We start from the raw sequence: 24,905 nt of genomic DNA, 5'->3' as shown, positions 1-24,905 counted from the left end.
AGACCACCGATCACAATTGAAACGTTGCCTGTAACCTGACGAGATATGAATAGCTAGGTACTTTACCTGTACCTTTCGCTTCCCCATCTCCTTCCCTTCCCTTTTCTGTTCTCACATAAAAAAGAAGGTTCTCACATAAAAAAGAATGTTTGCCACATAAATTGAGATTATCAGGGTATAAAAAACTGCGAACAAAATGAACAAAATGAACAAATGAACAAAATGAACAAAAACTGCGCACTTTTTCTTGTTAAGTTATTTTTAACATTGAATTAACTTGAACAAAAGTTGCCCAAAGCTAAAGAAAAATGCTTCTCGAAACTCTTTAGACAACTTTTACACCATTAAAAACGCCACGTCCTTTGCTGGCCGCAATAAGTAACGTTTCGTTCCATGTTCCATTCTCAGTGGTCGCACACTGCGTCTCGCGAACCCCATGCCGCGCTTTAAATACATTTTATTTCACTAACTACTAATAATATTACATAAATAAATAAAAACGTTAAACCATCGGAAAAAAATTATATTAGGTAGGTTCTAAATAAGTCAAAACATTCCTGTGAGAACCGTTACGTTAGGTACCTGCTGTTCTCGTCCGCCATAGTTACTCTAGTACGAATTTACCGCCGAACTTTCCCATCTATCCTTATCTATGGTTAGGCGTTTGGAATTTGACATTTATTTACTGTTCAGAGTTTTTACAATACATATAACTCTAAAGGGGACGCGAGCAGGCGTTATTAAAGGTTCCTCAACATTTATAGTAACTTTTAGTAATAATATAACTAAATTCAAGTATTAATTCAAAGTAAACATTCCATATTTACCGTGAAGCGGAATTCGTAACCTTTACCGAAATTTTTTATATTATTACTAGTGGATTCCCGCAATGCATCGATATTGCTAATGTCTTTCTAGGGCGCCTCCGACTTCTTACAACTTTCACTGCTGCATACCACAATGTTACTGTTAAAAAAAACTACATTACATCGACTTTAATTCCACTCGTTATCTCATTACGGTGCAGAGATTTTTCAGGGCGTCCCATTTAAAAAATCTCTTAAATTTTAAGCTGGAACAACCGTACGCATTCACAAAATTTCATTGAATTCGGTTGGGCGGTTTCTGAGATTAGCGTGCACGAACACAGTGACACGTGATTTTTATGTATTAAGATTACTTTGTTTTATTCATTGTACCTAGTTTAAACAGGGTTCTAGTAAAGAAGTTTGATTCTTAAAATAAATTTAAATCATAGTACTGCTGATATTTGGCTCTATTAAGTTTGCTGACCACTGGCCTAACCTAACCTTTTTGAGTCCTTTCACTTCGCATTCTCGTACCGTTATTATTCTAGAAACATCGAGTCCCGAGGGAGAAACAGAGTCTTCGTGTCCACAAAGCAGAACAGAATAGTGTTCGAACTAGAATATAATTCTGTGTCGTGGCCATTGATGTACGTAGCTCTATAGTCGTGGTTTCGATCGTGATTGGTTAGTGCAAATTAAATAATCTTATTTGCTTTGATAGTTTATTAGAATATTGGATGTATAATGTTAAGTAAACCTGAATTTCAATGAATATTTTAATACAATGTCATGACATGTGATGCTATTTCCAAAATGAGACAACCCAATTATTATTGAATTATGGTAATATAATTGATTTCATATAATATATGGGTACGTTCTACGAAGACATTGAACGAATCAAATGAAAGTTTCAGTATTTGGAATAGTTATGCGTAATACTTATTAAGATTAACAAGAATATATTTATATTATATTCGAGTGAAGATTTTTATTTCAAAATCATATTATAGTGTTTCAAAGAGAGGTCGTATGAGTATGTAATCGACGATCAGAGAAGAAAAAAAAAACGTTATGCTGCGTATACATTTGCGAACCGAAAAGCGATCCGAACCACGAATTATTGGAAAGGAACGAAGCAACCGGTTGCTTATTACGACTTTAATGTAATACAATATTATGAAGATTTTAAGGCGAAGCTTAATGCTAAATCACTATTTTGATCAATTGAATCAAAAGAATTGGGGTACATTATTAATACCAAAAATATGCTTTAGATAAATTGAAGGTTTTACTATCGTTTCGCTTGAGTAGAATACAAATAAATTACTCAATACAAAATATTAATGTAAACTACTAAAATAAATATTTTTTCAATAGAAATTTATGAACGCGCAAAGGAAACTTTAAAAAAAATACAGAATTATAGCAAAGATTATCTGTGTCAGTTTCACTTGATTAACTTTTTTGCCTTCTTATAAAATTGTTTACAAAATAAATAAAAAACAGTTTTGTGCTTGAAATAGAACTTTTCAAGACTCCATTTGTCAAGTGATTTTAATGCCTATTACCTACAATATAAGGTATACCAAGAATATAAACATTTTTGGCTTGTAGCTTCCTCTTAACAAGAGTCTTTGATTCATTAAAAAAATTTGAAGTAAATCAAATTTAATAATGTTATTGCATATGTGATATGATATGATACATTTTCCGCTTAATGTGGTGGTAGTAGGAGATTTTAAAATATTGTAAGGTTATTCGTAACCCGGGAATGTTTGTCTTTCTTAAAAAAAAGAGCAAATACTTGCAGAACTTAATAATAACATTATTCAAGTTGATTTAAGACTTTACTTTTTTTTAAATATTGATTTCTGTTATTGTATCAACGTATTATACATTAAAATACGTCTTTTACGCAAGAAGTCCACGTCGTTATAAATGTCTTAAACTTTTTTATATTATGTCTATATTTGAGTTCTGCCTACTTGCAACAAACACAGCTAGGTTTCTACTCTTCCAGTAAATAAAATAAACGGGGAGGCCAAAGCAAAAGGTTGGTATCACGAAACGTAAATGACTTTGTTCGTTTTTTCCTGTTGTAAAGCTCCCGATGTATTTACCCTCTCGTTTTGCAAATTCGCGACGGTATTGATGTTGACTTTATCCTTTTTACGGTGTCCTATGTAAATCAACCGGCGCTTTATTCTAATCGTTCCCTTTGAAAAGGAAGATAAATACCTCAATGGGTTGTTGAATTTTTTAAAGACATCTTAAATTTTGGGTTTAACGTTCACACTGATTGGAAAAACAACTCTTTGAATTGATTGAAAGCAAAACAAAAATTAAAAATCAGCGGATTTTTTATTTCATGGCCCCATGGCTTACTATGCATAATTTATAATATAAGGACACCTAGAGAGCAGTAACTACTTAAGCATTAACTCCAATTTCAGGATATCACACGGTGCTCACTCAGTCTTATTCCACAAAATAGAATTTTCTAAAGAATTACTTATTTTATTTATTAAGTTTGTTTACAGAATATTATCCAGTAACATAGTACAAAGCGTATAGTACAAACTAAAACAATTTGCAATGAACAAAGATAATGGTAAGTACATAGCTACAAAGTGGCTACACCAGAATAAAACAGTGATAGATTGCACAAAAACATACATCAGTTATATTATGGTTTCTGAGCAAGGTTTTGATGAAATAAACGATTCATGCAATATTATAAGTATTTTTTAGTTACAGTGTAGCCCAGACCTGATGAATATGGGGCTGTATATAGAAGTAGTTATATATTGATACAGTTACACTATAGCCAGCTCTGATGAATGTGAGGCTATATATAGAAGTAGTTATATATTGATCCAGTTACAGTATAGGCCAGCTCTGATGAATGTGAGGCTATATATAGAAGTAGTTATATATTGATCTATCTATTTTTCATTTCAAAGTAACATTTATAAAAATTTAGAATTGATTATTTCGAAGTTTTAAAAACCTTTTTTTAAATAGTGGTGCTAAACCATTACCATTTATTGCTAAAACACGGTAGATATGTTAAAACCATTGCTTACTTACCTATCTGTCAATTTTTATCAAATTAACCAGTTCTACAACAAAGTGTCAGATGGTAAAGTGCAAGAACTTCAGGAGGTGATTCTACAGAATAGTGAGTAAAGAATGAATATCTATTTTCGAAAGTCCATATTTTTAAGGTAGTTTTTAGGTAAGAAAAGTTCAAATAATTATAAGCAATAATTAGTCATCCGAAATACTAATACAAATAGACTAAATACAACATCAATGCGCCAACGGGAATTATTGGCGGCATTTATTTTTACTCGGGAGATATTTTCAATTTGTATTAGTATTTCGGATGACTAATTATTGCTTATAATTATTTGTTATCCTTTATGCTATGCATAAAACCTTGTCTTATAAACGTTAGTTTATCATTTAAAAATAATAAAGAAAAGTTCAGTTTTTGTGTGGAAAAAATAATATTCTTTTATGGAAAAAAATTTTTCGTGTGAAAAAAACAATGGAATTTCTAAAAAAGTTATTAAAATTTTTAAATTCAACCATCACATAGAATCACTCATATATCTCCCGAAGTTAGTGGACTTTATCCCCTGACAAATTGAAAAAAATAAGTATAATAACGCCGACATTAGCATTCATATCACCACACATTATGTAATAAAAAAAAGTGTATTAAAACATAAACTGTAACTGTGTGTGGAAACGTTTGCTAAATCCACGTTAAAATAAAATTTAAACCATATCCGAACCAAGTCACTAACTCACCAATTTCTAGCAAGTGAATACAAGTGTTTAAAAACTTAAACAAGCCCTGCCATACCAAAAGTACTTCTCAAAGTTCTTGAACCCTCAAACACCTCAAAACACAAAAGCCCTTCTCAAGGCTCTCGTATTCTCAAACACATTCCTAAACGAGGTCTCTGTAGAGAAAGTCGGTGAATAATACGACGTTTCAATTCAACATTGAATTTTCATTACAACTGCAAACAAAAATTGTACAAAATATTTTTAAAATTAAAATTACCCAAAAAGTTTCATTGTAATTATGCGGCAAAATAGCCCACCTGTTCTCTTACCAAGTTTGTACAAAACAAATGTTTTATTTTCATTCAGTGCTTCCCAGAAATTATTTCGAGTTTATAAATCTCGCCAAAATCATGGAAAACTTTTAAGAATTATATTCTCTCCCGTCCTGTGCACTGAGGATTGCTCAGAAAAGACATTTCAGTTCAGGATTCTGAGAAAATAACACATTTCCCCAGGCTCTTAAAACTGATATCAAAGCTTTAACTTGTACAATAACTTTCTAAGAGTTGTGTTTCTCAATTTTAAGCAAAAATTACCTTTAACTCATCTCCCATCTAGTTTTTTTCTTTACAGGTAAATTCAGATTTTTAAAATTAAATAATATATTCACATACTACTTTATGTATTATTTGAATTAAGTGAAATTATTTCCAGATTGCATATATCTAAACACAATATACCTACCTGTATATATGAGATGATATTCATAAATGTGCATAATATTTATTGTGTTAGGTATGTAAATGAAAAATTTAAAGTAAAATACAATTTTTCACTTATTCATCGAACTACGTCAAAGATTACATAAGTAAGATTGAAATTATTTGTTGGGTATTAATATTTTTTTTTATGACTGTCAAATTTGCATTATTAAAGTTTCAATCGGTTTATTTGAGTCTAAACGAGAACATAAATAAAATGATTCACTATGATGTTGAAATTTTTTTTCCGGAAACACATTATTTGAATATGATAATTATGATTAGTATGTTTCTTTCCACGCGATTATGGTCATTACTTGAGATTAGTGATGGGTAAAATCCATGATTTTATTTTTGGGGAATATTCCCGAAATAGAAATATTGTGGGAATATTCTTCTAAATGATGAAATCTCTATGAAGCTTTCTCTTAAAACGAAATATCTATTTTCTATTCTATTTTTTTGTTATGCTGAAGACAGAAGTTTTTGGAAAATGATGATATTTGCGAACGTCCGTAACGTACTGCAGTACTGCCATTCGAATTATGCACTGTCCTGATTTGTGTCTCGTGTGACATCATAAGTAACGATTGTATACGTTTTACCGAAGTTCACTATGTAAACTTCACGATTACCACGTCCTTTTTTAGAGATATCGAAAAACTAACTTTACTGTCATTATTAACTCTTTAAATATAATAAATTTTCATCCAAAAAGACAACCTCGTTCAAAATAACTTTCTTAATTAAAAAAAAATAATTCCTGACATTGGGGAATTTATATTTGATTAGGGAATATTCCCGGGTGTACAATGTACATCATTACTTCAGATTTTACAATTATACGTATTTACAAAGATATCACATACACATTTTATTGCCGGAATGGGGTATTTTCACAAACTATGAATACCGATTAAAATGAGTGGAAGATTTGACGTTTATTTTTTAAACAAATGAAATTTTAATATTTTCATTTATAATTGATTTAAAAAATGATCTAAAACTCCAGATTCCGAAACGGTTCCAACTGACTACAACTTCACTATGACGGTGAAAACGCCTATGCCTGATGTCAGTTATCATCAATGTCGCCCGGTGCGACGTCAACGCCGCCGTACTAATGAATAAAAAACGAACATGTCGTTTTGGCGGTAAATCGAAAATAACACATTTTAAATCGTTATAAAAAATTTATATCTCAACATAAAAATACATTATCGTAATGTTTAACTTAAATTCTTTCTTGATTTTTTCCGAGAATTAAAACTAAATCAAATCAACCTTTTTGTTGAAGTCTGTGGAAAGCTTAATGCGTAATAAATAACAAAAGCTTTTGTTCTTATTTTTTATACTTTCGTTAATTAATTAAGAAGATGAAATCCTCGGCCCTCTGACTGAAACAGTATTGACGTGTTCCACGGATCCTGATTTTAATTTGCTCCATTTTTTCACGTAAAAAGGTGAGTGATATTTTTCTATTATGCGTGACAATACTTGAAAAAAGCCATTGACTCGGTGCATAAACGGGCGGTCCGTTTTATAGATTCCCCTGTCTTAACAAACTAATTGCAATCTTTAGAGCTCATGCGTCATATGGGAATGCTGTCGTTGTTCTACCGGTATTTCAATGGAAGACACTCCGATGAACTAGTTTCGTTTATCCCTCCAACGTCCAACTCCGCGCGTCCAACATTTATACTTGATTGACATTATTTATCTCATGAGAACGGATCGTTTCTATGACCCGCTCAACAGTTTGGCTAAGAAAAGATTTTCGTGTTTCCTCCCTCCTATTCTTCAAGACCAATGTACACAACCTCATATCCTAAAAAAAGACCTTAAAAACAGCATCCCAAAGATGACTCCTGTGTTGAGTTAATATTTAAAAAAAATACATCTCTTCGTCTATTTTAAAATTTGGCTTATTTCGGTGTAATTATGTTGTATTATGAATAAGTTGTATTATTACATATAACTGTGATGAAAAGAGTTTGAGCTATTTTGGTATGGAGAAGGATCCTTTTCATGATACCTAGTTTGTTATTGGGACTTTCAATTTGAAAATTTGAATATCTACAAAGACAAACTGTAGTAACAATGCACATATTTCCGGGATTTTTTCTTTTTATTCCGAACATTAGTTTTAAATATAAAATATATTTGAATATAATAATCAATAAAATATTACCAACGTTATAATTAATAAATCATTTGGAAATGCATTGAGTCGCTTGACGTCATTTGTATTGCAGTAAAATAAAATCTTCCTGTGGAAAATGAACTTCAAGCTAAGTCACGACCAATCACCACTTTACCCCCTCGATGAGTGTTGGGAAGTAAGAGCTTCACAGATGCACTCACAGAGGGAAGTGCATAGAGCTTGCATGGAAATCCGCAAGATGGCAGCCAGTAGCCAGTAGTCGCCAAGGCCATTGGGAATGCTCCCAGTCAAACTTACTGTTCTCAGATCTCAATTAGCCAGCTACTAGTCAGGTCGACTATCGAGTCACCATTGTAATACGCGAAGTATTAATAAATTCCAGATTTATCACAAAGAACCATTTATTTATTATCTTCTTCCACGACGAGTTGGAGAACTGTTTGTGGGAACATAACAATGAGCCAATCATGTTAAGTATATATTTTCTACGAACCTTGGAGCACGCATAATCATCAGATTATTTAATCTGTTTCATTTATTCTATACAGATGATTAGCTGAAACCAAGATAAGTACCTACCTTACATAACTAATTATCTAAAAAATTTCATGTTTTCAATAATTTTGTAAACGCAAACTGAAATTATTATTTCGCTGTGTTTTCGTGGAAATATGTGTTTACAAATGTACAGGAGAAGGAAAATTGCAAAAGAAGAGAACGGGTAAACAGCCGGTTGGTAACCGAATTAATGATACGGGGAATGGGCCAAATTAGAAATTCTTCACACGGAATAAAAGGCCAGTTTTTAATCTCGTTGCTGCGACCTTCCATTTTCCTCTTTTACATTTATCTTCATTTTTTCCCCCATTTACGGAGGTTGGCAGCTTAAAGTATTTATTTTTGTAACTAAAAATGCATTTACACAGAAAGTTCTTTTTTCTGAAATTCATTACCTTATGCTGAATACCTACTTGAATAATTATTAGTTCCGGATGAAAATTTTGATGACAGAGGAAAAGTGATTTCACAGGCTTAGCCTACTGAGGCGGTTTATATCAACAAAAAGTGTATTTATAATATGTAACAATTTAATCTGAACAGTGTTAACGATATTAACAGGAAAAAGTTTATTTTTCTCAATAATTTTTAAAAAGGTATTGGATATGAACATTCAACAAGTTATATTCCAAGAAGGTTGATATTTCTAAGGCTGTTTCCCTACATCCCAGATAGGTCAAATGGGTATTATTTTAGAGATGCTTCATAAAATAATTCGATTGTTTTGTAACATTTTGACCATTATTGTGTAACTACACATAGTTAGAGGCATAGAATAAAGAAATCAAACTAAAAATGCCTTCCACACAAATTTAAATGAAAAAAAGTTCCATTATTAGCCCATTTAGCACGCTCTCTGTCTCACTTACACTCGCCTAAAGTTGTCCATCCAATATGGTGAAACCCAGATTTTTATATTTGGATCACGAAACACGTCCATAAGGCATTTCTTGTGTTCTCTTTATTCTATGTATAGGGGTTTAAAAAAAAGATTTTATTTATGATATTTCAACATAAAAAAACCAAATCTCTCGTTGTGCAATAGTAAGCTATACATTTTGCTTATTTGTACCTCTATGTATTACAATTTGAATTGCATGTGCCCTGTGAAATGTGCATCTACTGTACAGCGCGCTGCGATAGATGTCAGATTAAATCTTATATTTTGAATGTCTCTTCAAAACTCCAGTTCCATATAGCTTGTCCTAGTTAGGTTAAAAATTCTAACGTAAAAAAGATACAATGTAAAGAAACAATAAACAATATGTATTTACCCCGTACTAATCAGCTCTCCTGCCATATTATGAAGAAAGAGGTACGGATGTAAACAAGAAGTACATAATTTATACTGTCTTACCAATGATGAGATACACTGATAGAAATGTGTTAAGCTCAATTTTCTCTTCTACTGATGAAATTGAAAAAAAAAAAATCTAATACCGCCTCTTTCTAGGTTCAAACGAAAAATGCGTCGATTACCACCCAGAGGTCGTGGGCAGAGCTAGAAACAGAGTGATAATATTTAATAAATGGCATTATTGATGTTGTCGTAGCCTGAAACGTTTTTTTAATTTTTTTTTCGAAAATTGTCGATTGATTTCCTGAAAATCTTCATACAAAAATCGGATTTTTCGAAAAAAAGAAAAAAGTTAATATGTTATTTTATTGTAATATTAGCACTCTATTACTACCAAAAGTCGCGAACCGCCACTGGTCGTGGGTTCAATTCCTCAGCTGCCTTCAAGTTCTTCATGTAATGACATAAGCAATTTCATTATTTCACAATTTAAATTTATACCGCCTCAGAACAGAAATCTTCTAGTGAGGCGGGTTACTTTCATGTCTGTAATATTGATCATGTTATTACAATAAACGCCCGTGTGCCGGCAATTAAAAAAAAATATATATACATAATAATGGCTTCCGCGATTGAGGGGTTAGGTTTTTGAATTCGAATCCGAAGGTCACGAGTTCGATTCTCGGCGTGCGCATGTAAATTTTATTAAATACAATTTTGTTTCATAATAATGTATTCTAGTAGATCTCGCCTCAGAACAGACTTCGTCTCCGTATTTGTAAATATACGGAGGCAAATGAGTACTGCTAAAATATTTTCTCTTCAAACTGTCGGTGATCCGGTCAAAAACGGGATTGCAGGCCGTTAACGAATGAATTTATAGGTTTCCTGTTAACATTTTAGTAAAATATTATTACGAAGTCGGAACACGCATGGAGAAAATGAGTATTGCTAATTTATTAATCTCTTCAAAATTATTGAAAATCCAATTTAAAACAGGATCGAAGGCCGTTTCCTGATAAACATTTTGTAAATTCTTAATATATCGGAACATATGTTCATGCACCTGCATTTACCTTGATCATTTGTGAAGGCCTTAATACAAAATTTCTTTCGTGTGGTTTTAAATAACACTTCCAGTTTTTTTTTGTTTAGTGACAGATACGAAAGAGATTTTGTAGAAATACGTTATTCATAAGCCACCGTATTTCCTACTCAAAAGTCTGATAAGTGGAATAACGTTCGAGACGTTTCTAGTTCCAATTACCCTAAGTAAAATCTAATTCTATTAATATACCCCTATAATTTGTATGGAGGACTCTCAACGGATAATATGACCAGATATTTGATTGTGTAGACACTTAGTTAAATTAAAACTTCACTTGAGTGACAGGATTTCTAAGGGGTGTTGCGATGGGAGAGAATGTATATAGAGTGTAACAGCATGTACCCGAAGGATTTTAACCAGCGACTCCTGAGCATGTTCGATTAAAAACGTACATGTCATTTTGCTGTTTGATAATATTTTTTTAAATAAAGAAAAAAATCTATCACACCTCACCACTGGAAATTTGGGTAAAGCCCAACGGGTCACGTGATATGCACATCGTCTCGTTCTGGCAGTACGGTAACAAACGGAGCGCGCATCACGTGATCCGTCGCGACCTGTAGCAGTGTTATCAGTGGCAACGCGTGAAATGTTTGTTTGTTTTAAATTGAATAAAAATATCACCGGATACCAAAATGCACATCTAAATTTTTACTCCAAATATATCCACGAAATAGTTGTTTAAAATCCTTCGGTTACCTACGTGCTGTTGCCTTCTGTATATTATTATTTAATGAATTTAACTGCCCACCCCTCACCGGTACTTTTGCAATTTATGCACAAAGTGCAGCATTCCCGCTACACAGTTAATTCAATTAAAATGTTGGTAACCAAACAGGAATACAGAATAACTTCGAAGTGTGTGTAAGATTCGTATAATCCTTTAACTTCATTGGAACTATTGCATTACCAATTGGGGTATGTTGCGAAGCTTAAGGAAGTGAAAAGGGTGAGAAGGAAGGAGAGAAAAGGGAGCTGGGACAAATAATGGTTTTGAAGTACCTAACTATCATTAAACACGGTTAAATAACTCGTTTAATCGCTTTTGCTTCATTGGTTTATTTGCTTCAGCCGAGATTCAAACCAACGACCTGTGGGACAAGAGCTAAAGAGCTATCACAGTAGGTACGATGAAAATCGTCAAAATGCTCTGTTTTAAAAACTATTTATTTACATTGAGAAAATTATCTACCTACGGAGTTAATTCTTACTAATTGCTGTGATACTCAAACAAAGTAACAGAAGCAGGATATTAAGCCGGGTGATTCACATTACTGAAAAGTTAGTATTCAAATGGGAGAGTTTTCGTTAAATTTCCCAAATTTAGCGGCACATAAAGTATAAAGAGGAGCGCACGTAACGCGTTCAACGACCAGAATGTTTAGTACCAAATCCACTAAAAAAACCCACTCTTATCATCGTCACGTCCGACGTTTATTTCCACAAAGTGGTCTTGTGAATAATTGTGGAATTTTATTTTTAGCTGTGGAATTCTCAATTTGTCAGGAATGTGGGATCGGACCTTGTTTGCACGCTGTAAGCCGTCAAGTGTTGGCTTGAGAATACCGTGAAAGGAGCCTTTGCACTGAGATAAACGATGCCTATAAATCCTTGAATTTTGGCACCTTTAGAATATTTATAAGATAATTAAAATAATTTAAAAAATTTGGCCATTTTTCATGAGGAATGAGCGCTTTTATAATTCCCACGGTTTTGGCATGGCAACGGCACAAATAAAACAAAAAAACGTACGTTTTTTATCACAATCGTGCTGCTGCTCTTTTTCACACACTACGCAATAATGTGTAAGAAAGTTCTGTTGATAATGAGTGAAACGAAACGTCTGCTTCTTCAAAAGGAAAAGTTTAATCATAAAAATATATCCCTCAAAACGTATTAAATAAATAATACCTAGTAATTTCTGTGAACAATCACAGTAAATGTAATTAAAATGTGAATGGTTTTTAATTTTATGATGATTTGGACTGAACGTTATTATTATTTATAGTTTTGTAAGTACAGGCCCGCACGTCTCGTACACAAACGAATACATTTTTTTAGAGCCAAAATATTTTTCACTGGAGTTCTTTATTACAGCTTTCTATAACGGGAGTACAGAGAATCCAATAACTTTAACATGATATCCGTGGCCCAGTAAAGGCCTATCTTAATTTTCTTATATAAAAAAGTTTATCTAAAACAATTTTGAGGTAGAAGCTATAATACGTGCAGGGCGGATGTTTCCCAATATATCTATTGTGAAAGCGTTTAGGTAAACCTTTTGCAAGTTTCGATAGTATTTTTTTGTGAAATTTACATGAAGTTTAGCATTGGATAGAATGCTAACACCTGTGGAATTTCATTTATCTAATAAAATTGTGGAACGTATTGAAGAGTCGATGATAATAAGGAAATTAGAATAATAGGTTTATAATACAAATAACATAAAAAAATCTTGTCTAAGATGCCCGCCAGGTTCGGTAGTATTAGAGATTTAACAGGGTCTCAGTACAGTTATTGGAATGCAGTCCTAATAAAACTTGAGTAAACCTTGAGTTTGGCTATAAAGTTATAAATAGTGATGTTATTACCAAGTTATGTTTATCTTTCGTTTGTTGTCCCGCGCCGTAAAATGTTGCTATCTGTGAAGCTAAAATTTATTTAACTCTATTCGTATAAAAGAATTAGGATCAATATGGATTTCCAACCATTGCTCATAAAACCACTAATTCAAGGTTTATGTGAAACAGGGTTTCCAGAAGAAAACATAAATATATATTTTAAGCGTAAAACGGGAAGTCAAATTTTGTTACGAAAATTCACGCCTTTTTCGTATTACATCGTTTTGCAATCGTTTTTTCTAATTTTTTCTTCAGTGGCATGGTGGCGTGATCATTTTTTTTCTCTACTTCTGGTGACCTTTTCTATTGGAAGTTGGGTATCATCAGGGTAATCCTCACCCTACAGGTTAGAATTTTTAATACTTCAAGTGTATCCTTCTTTTTGGTTGTAACATTATCAGAACGTTTGGTATTGTAAAATTTGAAAACCACAATTTGTTCACAATTTCTTGCTTCATCTACTATCTTGCTCATTGTTATGTTGTTTCCGACATTTTGCATAACTTCACTTGTCTTAAATAGAAAAAATATCTTGTTGTAGGCTTACAAAACTGTCCGAAATTGATAGATGTTTTGGTTGAAGTCCTAAATTACACTTTAGATTTCTGACAACCCTAATGAAATATTGACGGGAATCGTAAAAATAAAACTACATCTTATTTTGTGGCGTAAATTGGTACTAGGATGTTTATTAAACTGTGAGTGTCTATGGTTTTATTTGATGTTAATAATAAAGTGCGAAGTGACTCTTCCACAACAAATAAAAAATTTCACCTAGAGATTTGGTAACTTCCTACGCATTACGAAGATGTGGCCTTGCCAAAGTAAGATCAATAAATGTGCCAAAAGCTTCTGCGAGAATTTGAATTGAATGAGAATTTAAAGGTTTATTTGTTTTGTATAATCCTTCAATAAACACAATTGTTTATTTGTTTACCTACTGAGTGTTAATCGTCCGGGGCCTATGGTAAAATCGCATCTTAAATTTAGCGGAATATTTAGAGACTGGAAATTTTGAAGATGGAAATGGATAGGGTACCTACGTAGCTGATATTAGGAACTGACAATACACGGCTAAATTAATACTTTAATGAATAATTTAAACAGCACACTTTTTTAGTTTTACGTTCATAGTTGAAATAATTCTCAAAATTCGAATTTTACAAACCCGCCAAAGCAATCGAAATCTGGCGGTTTCGCCAGTTCAAAGTAAGGCCATTTCCAAACGGTTCTGAAATTAAAATGTGAAGTTTAATTTTATGGTGATTTGGACAAAACACCGAAGGGTGTTTTATTTAAATCATTACACAAGTCGAGGGTTGATGTGTGCCTGTGCTTATTATTTACAGTTTTTTTCTTGTACAGGCCTGCACGTCTCGTACAAAAAATTAATATATTTTTTTAGAGCCAAAATATTTTTCACTGGAATTCTTTGTTACAGCTTTCTATGACGGGAGTAAAGAGAATCCAATAACATTAACATGATATCCGTGGCCCAGTAAAGTTCTGTCTTAATTTTTTTTTTCGTATAAAAAGTTTATCTACAACAAATTTGAGGCAGAAGCCAGAATACGTGCAGGGCAAAATGCGGGTGTTTCCCAAAAGCGGCAACCATTCTCCAAGGATTTTCGGGGTGGTGATGACGATACAATAAACACTACTAAAGTAGACTTACTGGCAGGATGCTCTGTGACTCCACCATGGCGCAACTCTGTCTGTGCGCCTGCTGGAATTTTGGCTGATATGGCTCCAACATCCTGAAAAAAAGGTAATAAGCCTCTTGCATTTTCACGTGGCTAAATAGATTTTCTAATGAGAATATAAAATTTTTACAAAATCATTACATTAATACTTTAAAAAATATATTATTTTAACAAACTTTTGTTTTAACTTTTTAGGTCACTCTATGAAAACGAGCTTTTATGTTAGACATAACAAAACGACAGTATTTCAAGATTGAAATTTTAAAACATACAATGTATTTGATGATTATAGCCTCCTACCAAAGACGTTGTTATTGCACATGTATACAAATCTTTACATAAGATTTGATTTATTTCTATAATTTTTTTAAACAATTTAACTCGATTTCAAAGTTCTTCAAACGATACTATAGAAAACTTTTAATATTATATGTAGTATTAGCTATCAGTTTCGTCCACATGATACTTGAACATTGATTGGAAGGCTCGCAGACTTAACCCTTTTTTTTCGCATTTTTCCCTTTTGCTAGTTAGGCTTCATGTGGACGGAACCAATGATTCAATTTATGTGCAAGGTTTTCAACGAAATATTTAAAAAATATTGCTGCGGCTTCTAAAACACTATTATAATGTAAATAAAAAAATATCCTTCCGAATCCGAAAAAGCATGATCACATAAACCAAAGGTTTTTTATGCGAATACCGTAAACTCCATAGCTTTCCAACGCGTGTATTTGTTAGCATATAAAACACTGGCACGATCTGCGTTGACGTTTAGTAGCTAATTTATGTAACTGCTTTATTCTTCGTTTATTGCAACGGAAATGGCTGATTTGTGCTTATACTCTCCCCGTTTCCTTCGCGTGCCGTTATCTTTACAGAATTTAAACGAACCATTAAATCTCGATGTTGGAAGGAATAAAATACTTTCACCGGTTCTCACACCAAAAGACGAGGAACAGACACCCAAATAAAATCTAACACAAAATTCGCACGAGTCATCTAAGTGATCATTTTAAATAATACCATAAAAATATTTACTACTGATTTATCACGTGATTAAACCAATGTGTATCCCAAACGTAACATTGAGAAGAGGTTTTTGAGGTAACGAGCAGGCTGACGGACTAGCTAAACAAGGGGTGAAAGCACTGAAAGGTAGGTCAAATATCAGTACTGGAAGGAATGGGAGAGGACACCCGGAATGAGACAATACAAAGTACCTACTCATAAACGGTCCAAACCCTAAACCCCTAGAGGAACCAGGCAACTATTCAATATGGACAGTGCATTCTTTGAGGACACTGGTATGACTTCTAACGAGATACTTCCACCTCAGGGACACACGCAGCTGTTGGGAGTGGAATTAATGAAGTGGATGAAGAGACTCCAATTTACCTATGGCGCCAATGTCCCGCTCTATAGAGAACACGGCTCATATCCTGGGATAAATCATTGTGGAATCAGGAGACATCGTCGAATATCCAATGACAACCCCGGTGAGGATCAGACTACTGTCAAAGGAATGAGGAAACATATCACAATGGGCCCATGGCCTGAGTGCTCACGCGAACTACATCAGCCGTCTCCGTTTAATAATTCGTAACACTGACAGCATGTTCATCATGTCTCTTTTCAGATATGACGAAATATGGATGCCTTACCTATTTACCTAATAAAGAAATGGGAAGAAGTTAACCTGATTTTGCCCCATCTGTTGAAGAAGAGGGCGATGGCTGCCACCCACAGCAGCAACACCAGGATGACTATCAGAGCCTCTTCTGCGCGCACCACCACGCCACTGCCATCTGCAAAAATAATCATAATTTTATTAGAATAGGTTAAAAAGTACCAAAACACAAAAAAATATTTTTCCCGTTTCTTTACTAAAAACACGTCGTATCTCACCAAATATTGATACTATCTACTTAGGAGTGGTCTCATTCGATTCAGCACGAATGAAAAAATAATAATGTGAACAAATACTGTAGGAGAATGTATTTCGCTTCAGTTTGATCGGGAATCATTTGTGCTGAACCAAGTGACTCCAGATACTGTCGACTGGCTGAATAACCCAGCATCCCAAGAACTTCCCCCACCATACAAAGAAGAAGAAGATGAACTGAATGTGATCTGTAAGATTTCTATCTACTACTGTATTCTGATTGGAAACTAAAACTTTGGAAAGAAGTACTTTACGATCAAAATATTCTCCAGTTACGTATTATTGAATTTGGTATTAGCGTCCTGTTTATTTCTGCGTGAAGGACTTTAGGAAATATACGCTCAGAGTGACTGAGGCTGATCGATGTGTCCATCGGACAGGTTGAGCTTTTTGCTCATTAATTCAACGCAGGTACGTCAGAAAACAGAGCCTGTAACGTATTGGTCTTTTTAAAAACATAATTGCGTGTATCGTGTAACCGTCATTGTGGATCGTGCATAAAGCTTACAAACAGTAACATTAAAAATAAGCTGCCATTAAATGAAACAACAATATAAAACTATTTTTAAATGAAAAAATGAATTTAAAAATAATAAATTCATTAATAAGACTAGTTTAATTACATATTTATATACGGAGAAAACTAACTGCTTAAAGTATTGTTTATTTTAGTAAAAAATCTCAACAAATTATTGGTATTCCTGTTAGAAACGGGATTGTAGGCGATTAACGAATGAATTGATAGGTATCCTAAAAAGTGGCTTAGAGTTACGTTTTAACAGGATGACTAATAATTTGAAGAGATTTTCAATAAACCAGCATTACTCCTATTTTGCTCTTGAAAAATAAATCGCTCTTGAAAAATAAAAATAATCTAAACGCTCCGGTTCGCTCTGACTGACGTCATTGGATCCGACCCGGACGTAATCGCGGATGAGATTAACAACTATGTGACGTCATCTGATGCACAATCCCATGGTGCCACTTAAGACTTTTGTATATCGATACAAAACTGTATTTTAAAAAGATGGATTGATATTACTCATTGTATGTGTTGAACCGTTGCAGAGCCTGTGGATTAACGGCAGCCTGCAGCAGTTAAAGCCCTGTGATTGATTTGACAGTGACTTCCGATACACGCTTTGTACTCCGCTGTGACGGATTGATCTCCCCAAATAGCGATGCTCTGAGCTGTGCAGTTTGCAGCTTACAATTTTATATGCGTTGTTACCGAGTTTAATTTATTGTCCAAATGGCGATAAACTGACAATACTATTCACGTGTTCGTAATTCATACCAATAAAATTCAGTATAATTTGAATATATTCTGAACGCTAACGAGTCATAAATAAAATTAATATCATGGAATGAACTTTATACGTGATTATAAAGTATACATCGCTAAGCAATAATGGAGAAAGCATTTATAAATTTTTGGGGTCTGTGGGGGGAGACTTTAGGTATATCAGACAAGCCGATAAGAAGAAAAAACCGTAATGGCATAATTCACATTAGTTGTATAAAAGAAATCAGCGTCTATTTCTTGCTAATTACAGCCACTAAAATAGATTTGGGCGCTTTTTCGAAGAATCGGATAAATTCCTAGCAGGTGCTATTATAATCCCGACTGAATGTGACAACCGAAATGTGCACTATATATACGAGTATATCTTCAATAATAAAATCTTCACCATAGTAAAATAATGATTACAAGAAACTACATAGCGAAAAAACAAAAATGGACTGTAGTTCTAATTTTAAAATTAATCTGAAATTCATACAAACATATAACAGTATAAATAAAATAGTTTTCTATTAAAAGCATATTTTTCAATAAAATCTGTGTTTCGATTTTTCACGGTGACTGTGCAATTCCAAAAAAATTCTCAGCCACGAAAATTATTATTATTGTCTTCCATTTGTACGTTTTCCTGGATTAGTCTGTTTACAATAGGTAGAGGATGACTTATTTTTGTATCATTCAGTGGAAACCAAAGATATTGTGGAAACAGAACAAATTTACGATGATTGGATACAATTGATATGATTTGATTAATCTGCTTCATAAAATCAATCTTCTGAGCGACGAAAAATCTATAACATTTATTTCAATCATTTGGATTCACATAAGTACGGATCCTATTGAAAAGGTTGACGTGAAATATTCAGTGCGGCAGTGCCGTGCGAATGAATTTTATTATTATTTTTATCATGACGTGTCTTGAAGTAAAAAAATAGTAGTTTTAATACTAATGTTGCTTATTCAGACTTGACAGCTCGGAACAGTAGCAACGCAAAACAGCACTATCAAACACGGCTATCATATTGACAGGATTGACCGAAGCTGGAACACAAAAACAAATGTACAGATATACGAAATGCAAAGTGGTCGAATCAAAACAGGACTTCGCTACGCTCAGTCGACAAACACATTTTGAAATCAATATCGAAAAAAACATTGAAGAAATCGTAATCAAATGTCGAAAACAAATTTGACCTGACAAAAATATCTTTGGAAAAATGCTAGAACTCAATAATCAACCAGCAAGTTATGGAATATTTCTGACATATTTAAGACGTTGATAGACGCTAAATTTTGTAACTTGTAAAACGATTTAAAACGTCAAAAGTTCTTCTAGTATTTTGGTTTTTAATATTGTTACAGTTGTTTCGGCTTTCTAGGCCATTTTATAACTGTTGACAGTTAAATAGTACAGGGTTTTCCAATAAGAGGTGTTATTTTGATATTCAAAGAGCTATCGAGAGATGATTAATGATTTTTTATGGCCGAAATTGGATGGTTTTGATCTGGACAACGTTTACTTTCAACAAGACGGCGCTACGTGCCACACAAGCAACGAAACCATTGATCTTTTACGGGAAAAGTTTCCGGACGGTATTATCTCTCGAAGAGGTGATCACAATTGGCCACCGAGATCTTGTGATTTAACATCTTGCGACCTCTTCCTTTGAAGCCACGTGAAAGAGAAGGTCTACGCCAACAGCCCAGCGTCGATTCAAGACCTCAAAGATAGAATTTGTGAGGCTATCGAGGACATAAGGCAGCCACTTTGCGATTTGGTTATGGAAAATTTCATGAAAAGGATATGGTCCTGTAGGCGTGGTCGTGGTGGTCATTTGACTGGTGTTATTTTTCACTATTAACAGCAAACCTTTTTCTTTATAATGAAATAAACATTCGATTATTTATATTAAAAAATGACATTTTTCTTTGAATATCAAAAGAACACCTCTTATTGAAAAACCTTGTATTATTAAATTAGATTTATATTAAATTAAAAAAAAATAATAAATGAAGTTTTACGAATTAAACATAAAAACAATGAATAATTTTTACAAAAAACATGCCGATCCCAATAATTATAAGTGGGATTTTTTGTAGATAACGTCGTTTGACTTTGAGCCCCCGAAATAATGCTTACTAACAGGGCCGGCCTTGGGCCAAACAGCGCCTAGGTCAAGTAAAATTTAGATGTTCCTAATCAAAACTATTAGACGGGTAGGTAGGTCATCATTGTAATCAATAATATTCAGATTATTTGTATTTTTGTCTAGCGCCATGTTTTCTGAAAAATAGTCCAAAAGGCGATGTGTTGAGTATTATCAGCAATTAGGTGCCCGAAGCGGAATGCTCCCATTGCGCCCGCGTAGGGCCGGCACTGACTACTAGATACAATTGAGATCGTTCGCACTGATAGGTACTATAAATTATTAAACATATCGGCGGAGCACAGTGTTGCCATAAGTAATAAAATTTCTACATTTTATTGTCAAACTGTGCATAGTGCAGATGTATTTTATTGCGAACACGCGCATGGAAATACGCTGCTAGACCGCGCCGCTAATGTACTAAATATACCCATATCCAATAAATATTATTACGGCTTGATATGGGTTAATGATGATATGTATCTGTGTCGTGACTGTAGTAGTAAATTTCATCTGCAGCTATCACTTTTTGGGTTTACTGCTCAGTTAACGATACTCATACTAGCACTGAAAACATAAACCGGTAGAACTGTATTGTGGGCGTTTCCGTGTGTCAGATAAGCCCAATTTTATCTCAGATCTGTTGATTAATTCGCCAATTCAAAGGTTACCCAGATTTGGTAATAAGTAATAAGTTTAGTTCAATCGATGGTTACCGCCACCACTAAAAGTCTGTCTATTAGAATATTTAACAGATCTATAATTTTTTTTCACGTGCACGTTTTATCTTATGTTAATTTTTATATGTTCTGGTAAGACATTTGGACGTAATAAAGGTTTGTTATTACAAACGTGCTTTACAACAAACTGTTAATGTTTATTTTTATTAATTTATTTTTTTGATATTATAGAAACAAAAAGTAGATGAGTTACATGGATGAAACAATTAACAGGAATTATATATTTCATGTTGGGTACCAACGATATGTTTCTTTGTACGAGTCTAGTAAGTGGTATGTATATTCTTTAATTACTAGGTGATGTTTGTAGTATATAGTTGTGTGTGTGTACACATATAAGTGAATTGAACAGTTTATATTATTGACATGATGCCACGTTTGAATTCGGGCAGTGAATCCGAAAAAATCAATGTTTGAGTTTGGAAAAATATTACTTAGAGTATGAAGATTTCGGTTAATTGGCGAATTAGATGCTGCATTTGTTTTGTAATAGCACTGTATATCGTGTACGTCTCAGAGGTATGTTAAAATTAATAAGGGACAGAAGTTCCGTACAGTCGATGTTATTGTTTAATATCAAAAAAGTTACTACATATTGCTTTGTAATTACTTTCATAGTATCTTAAGTATTTATTTTGTACTCTTGTTATTATGTACACTTATTGAACTCCTTTGTTCAACCGAACAATATGTGATAACTTGCATTGTACCTCCTCCAGACACGGAGAAAACTTACTGATATAAAACATTGCTAATTTATTAAGAATCTCTTCAAATTATTCGTAATCCGGTTAGAAACAGGACTGCAGGCCCCAAACAAATGTGTTGATAGGTTTCCTGTTAAACTTTAAGTAACAAAGGAATGTAATATTACGGTGTCGGAACACGTGTTCATAAAAGTCATAATAATATCGCATTTCGTCATTATCAATCGACCGTGCTACGTATAAAAATGTAACAAATTATTATAAGCAATAATTAGTCTCCTAAAATATCCATACAAATTGAAAATATCTCCCGAGTAAAAATAAATGCCGCCGACGGGAATTGAACCTGCGCCTTCTGATGTCCGGTTATAATTTGTTATCATTTGTCCTATGCATTAAAAACCTTGTTTTATAAACATTAGTTAATCATTATAAAAAAAAAATTATAACAATGTGTACTATATGTATATTCAAGGCGTGAATAGATAAAAAATATGAATTATCAATTTTCTTTTTGAGCAGATAAGCGATTTCGTTAGGGGTCCATTGGTATAATGCAATCTGACAACATCAGTTTTTTGTCAAACCTATAAGTATGGATTACATTTCTAGTGATTGGCTGTTCAGTGGATCGTGCATTATTATGGTAAAATCGTCCAAACCAAGTTAACAACATAATGTATTCCAGTTTCAGATTTCCTATTATCTCCCATAACGTAGTATCTCATATCTCCCATATTATATTGTGATATTATCTTCCTCATATGCTATTAGGTTTCAGATGGTCTTATCTCAACACTGTCACGGCTTATTTCATTACTTTGGTACAGTGGCGGTTCGTAGACTTTTTCACTGGGGTTCAGAATATCATAAATAGATTTAAAATTCTTTACCCTTTTCGATTTTAAGCCCCTTTCCACACCAACTCGCAGTATCTTTTTTAATGTAAACGATACTATATTTCACCATTGTACAACATAAGGTGTCTTTTTTTCTTTTTTTTTTTCGCTTTTTGTTACCGCGTGTGTAGGTAGGGCAGTGAGTGATACGGCACCCAAAATAAGTGGGCCTCCGACTACAAATTGTGCCGCTGCATTAGAAGCCGAACACCGACAGGTCTCCAGGTTAAGGGAAATCACAAAATTTTAAGTATAACTAAAAAATCAATAAATGCAACTGTTTTCTAGTCTAAGTCGAAACTAAACTAGAGATAGCGCAACACAATATTGCATAAAAGCGACTTAAGACAATACAGACAAAATCTGTTTTACTAGTCGATTAACAAATGCCATTAAAAGCAAACGGTTGGAGAAATGCAACAACAAGACAATGAAAATGTACAAAAATTTATTATAAACTACTAAAGGAAAACAAAATTTAACTTGCATCTGCAAAGCCATAAATAACAAATCACTGCAGAGCTCAGCTACCGGCACGCACAGTGATGTCTCGGCCAATTTCGGTGACATTCGTCAAATTTCTCGCCACAAACCTTCTCTACGGTGCCGCACAAAGATCGCCTTGTTTTGGCGTAGATTATAAGATTTCACCGTCAGGGGGATAGTGCTGCTTTGTTTTTTTTTGTATCAAGTATTTTGTGCTGATTCTATAACGCACGGCATGTTGATATTTAATCGTATTTTTTGGTCAGAATTTCAATGGCACTCTTGTTTATAATGTGCTAATATTACCATAATGAAAGTTGTCCAATAATTTATTTTTTTAATGAGGGTTAGGGAAGCGGAGGGAGTGTGGCGAACCCATCGCTCAAGGTGTGGAAACACGAACTGCAATAGCCATCCCAAGCTAAGGTGTGAGCTACCGTGCTAAGGCTGAATGACCTGGGGAACAGTGTCACGAACGGTGCCTCCGAAAAACAGGGTCGCACCTCGGAGTGTTTCAACCTTACCCCATCACTCGGAGCTCTGCTGGAGTAGACCTTCAATTTCCCTAAATACTCGTGGGAAAAAAAATAAACCATTCGAAAATTCCCTTTTCCCTCGTGGGGCCTTGAGGGAACCAACGGGGAGTGTACTCTTTCCCCATGGGGCCTTCGGGGAACCAAAGAGGAGTGGAGAGAAGGAATGAGACCCTCTTCCCTCGTGGCACCTTAGGGGAATCAAGGAAGAGTGAGGACACCACCGTGAACTCTTCCCTTGTGGGGCCTTTACGGAACCAAAGGGGAATGGAGAGGAGGGATGAGGCTTTCTTCCCTTGCAAGGCCTTCAGGAAACCAAGGAGGATTGGAGAAGAAAGATGAGACCTGGGAAGACACATTTGTGGAACCAGAAGACAGAGCCACTTATCCAATGACAACCCTGGTGAACTTTATAAAAGGGATTGGGTGACTGTTAAAGGATTGAGGTAAAATGGGAGATATCACAATGGGCGTATGGCCTAAGTGCTAACGGAAACTATATGTAAATAGTCTCCGATTTATAAATAAATAAATTACGGTTTACTGAACAAACGCATTTTAGAGAAAAACCGCCACTGCTAGTTATTTCCCGTAAAAATCCACGCGATACCAAGAGGAAAACTGAGAAAATTTGTTTTTACAAGATAAAAATATTTTTTATTTCAAATACGGAACATAAATAAACGTGATAAATAAAATTAATTAATTACATTAAGGGCGGCTTGCACCATAAGTTAAATTTGATTTAAATATAATTTTAAACACATTATTTGATTTAAGTCGACTTGGCGTCTTGCACCACAAAATTTAATTCGTTAAATGCGTTTAAAGAACTGTCAAAGTTAAATAACCAAAAGCGGCTGTTTAACTGAGTTAAACGTGTTTAGTACTACCCTACTCGTAAAGCAGTACTGTCAAAAATATTTAGGTTATCTCTTCGATTTCTGATTGTGTTTAAAATCTATCTCATTTTAATTTGTATTCACAATGAACATTTGGGATTTGTATTCTGACGATCATGAAGAAATTATGTTATTGAAATTATAAATAACTTAAATAAATTATAATATAGTCAGAAAAGTAAACAAGAGAACAAATTTATTTGAAACACTCAGTGCCAAGAAGTTTCAAAGAATATTTCGTCTCAGTAAAGAAATGACATCATTATTAGTGCAAGAAATTGAACCTCAGTTAAAATTCAACACCAATAAAACATCAGCGAGGTGCTCGTCACTTGGAGCTAACACTCCTTATCGAGGAGTACTTTGCAAGGTTGTAAACTTCTAATCATACCTACAGCATTCTTATAATACTTCAAAA

At 33.8% G+C, this 24,905-nt stretch overlaps 1 protein-coding gene across 1 annotated transcript in view; it reads right to left on the bottom strand.

Annotated features, from left to right (window-relative positions):
• LOC149420485 (uncharacterized) overlaps positions 1–24,905 on the bottom strand; it is a 199,007-nt gene that overhangs the window by 22,407 nt on the left and 151,695 nt on the right. Inside the window, exons 7-8 of the mRNA XM_089636367.1 lie at positions 16,525–16,633; positions 14,798–14,879 (exon numbers count right to left, since the gene is read on the bottom strand). Of these exons, the coding sequence (XP_089492493.1) occupies positions 14,798–14,879; positions 16,525–16,633 (191 nt within the window). The remainder of the gene's footprint in view (positions 1–14,797; positions 14,880–16,524; positions 16,634–24,905) is intronic.

Source organism: Hesperophylax consimilis, chromosome 10 (genome assembly GCF_061612785.1).
Source record: "Hesperophylax consimilis isolate HC1 chromosome 10, BYU_Hcon_1.0, whole genome shotgun sequence".
Classification (NCBI taxonomy): domain Eukaryota; kingdom Metazoa; phylum Arthropoda; class Insecta; order Trichoptera; family Limnephilidae; genus Hesperophylax; species Hesperophylax consimilis.
Note: the sequence above shows the minus strand (reverse complement) of the source record. Positions and strands in the feature narration are given on the sequence as shown.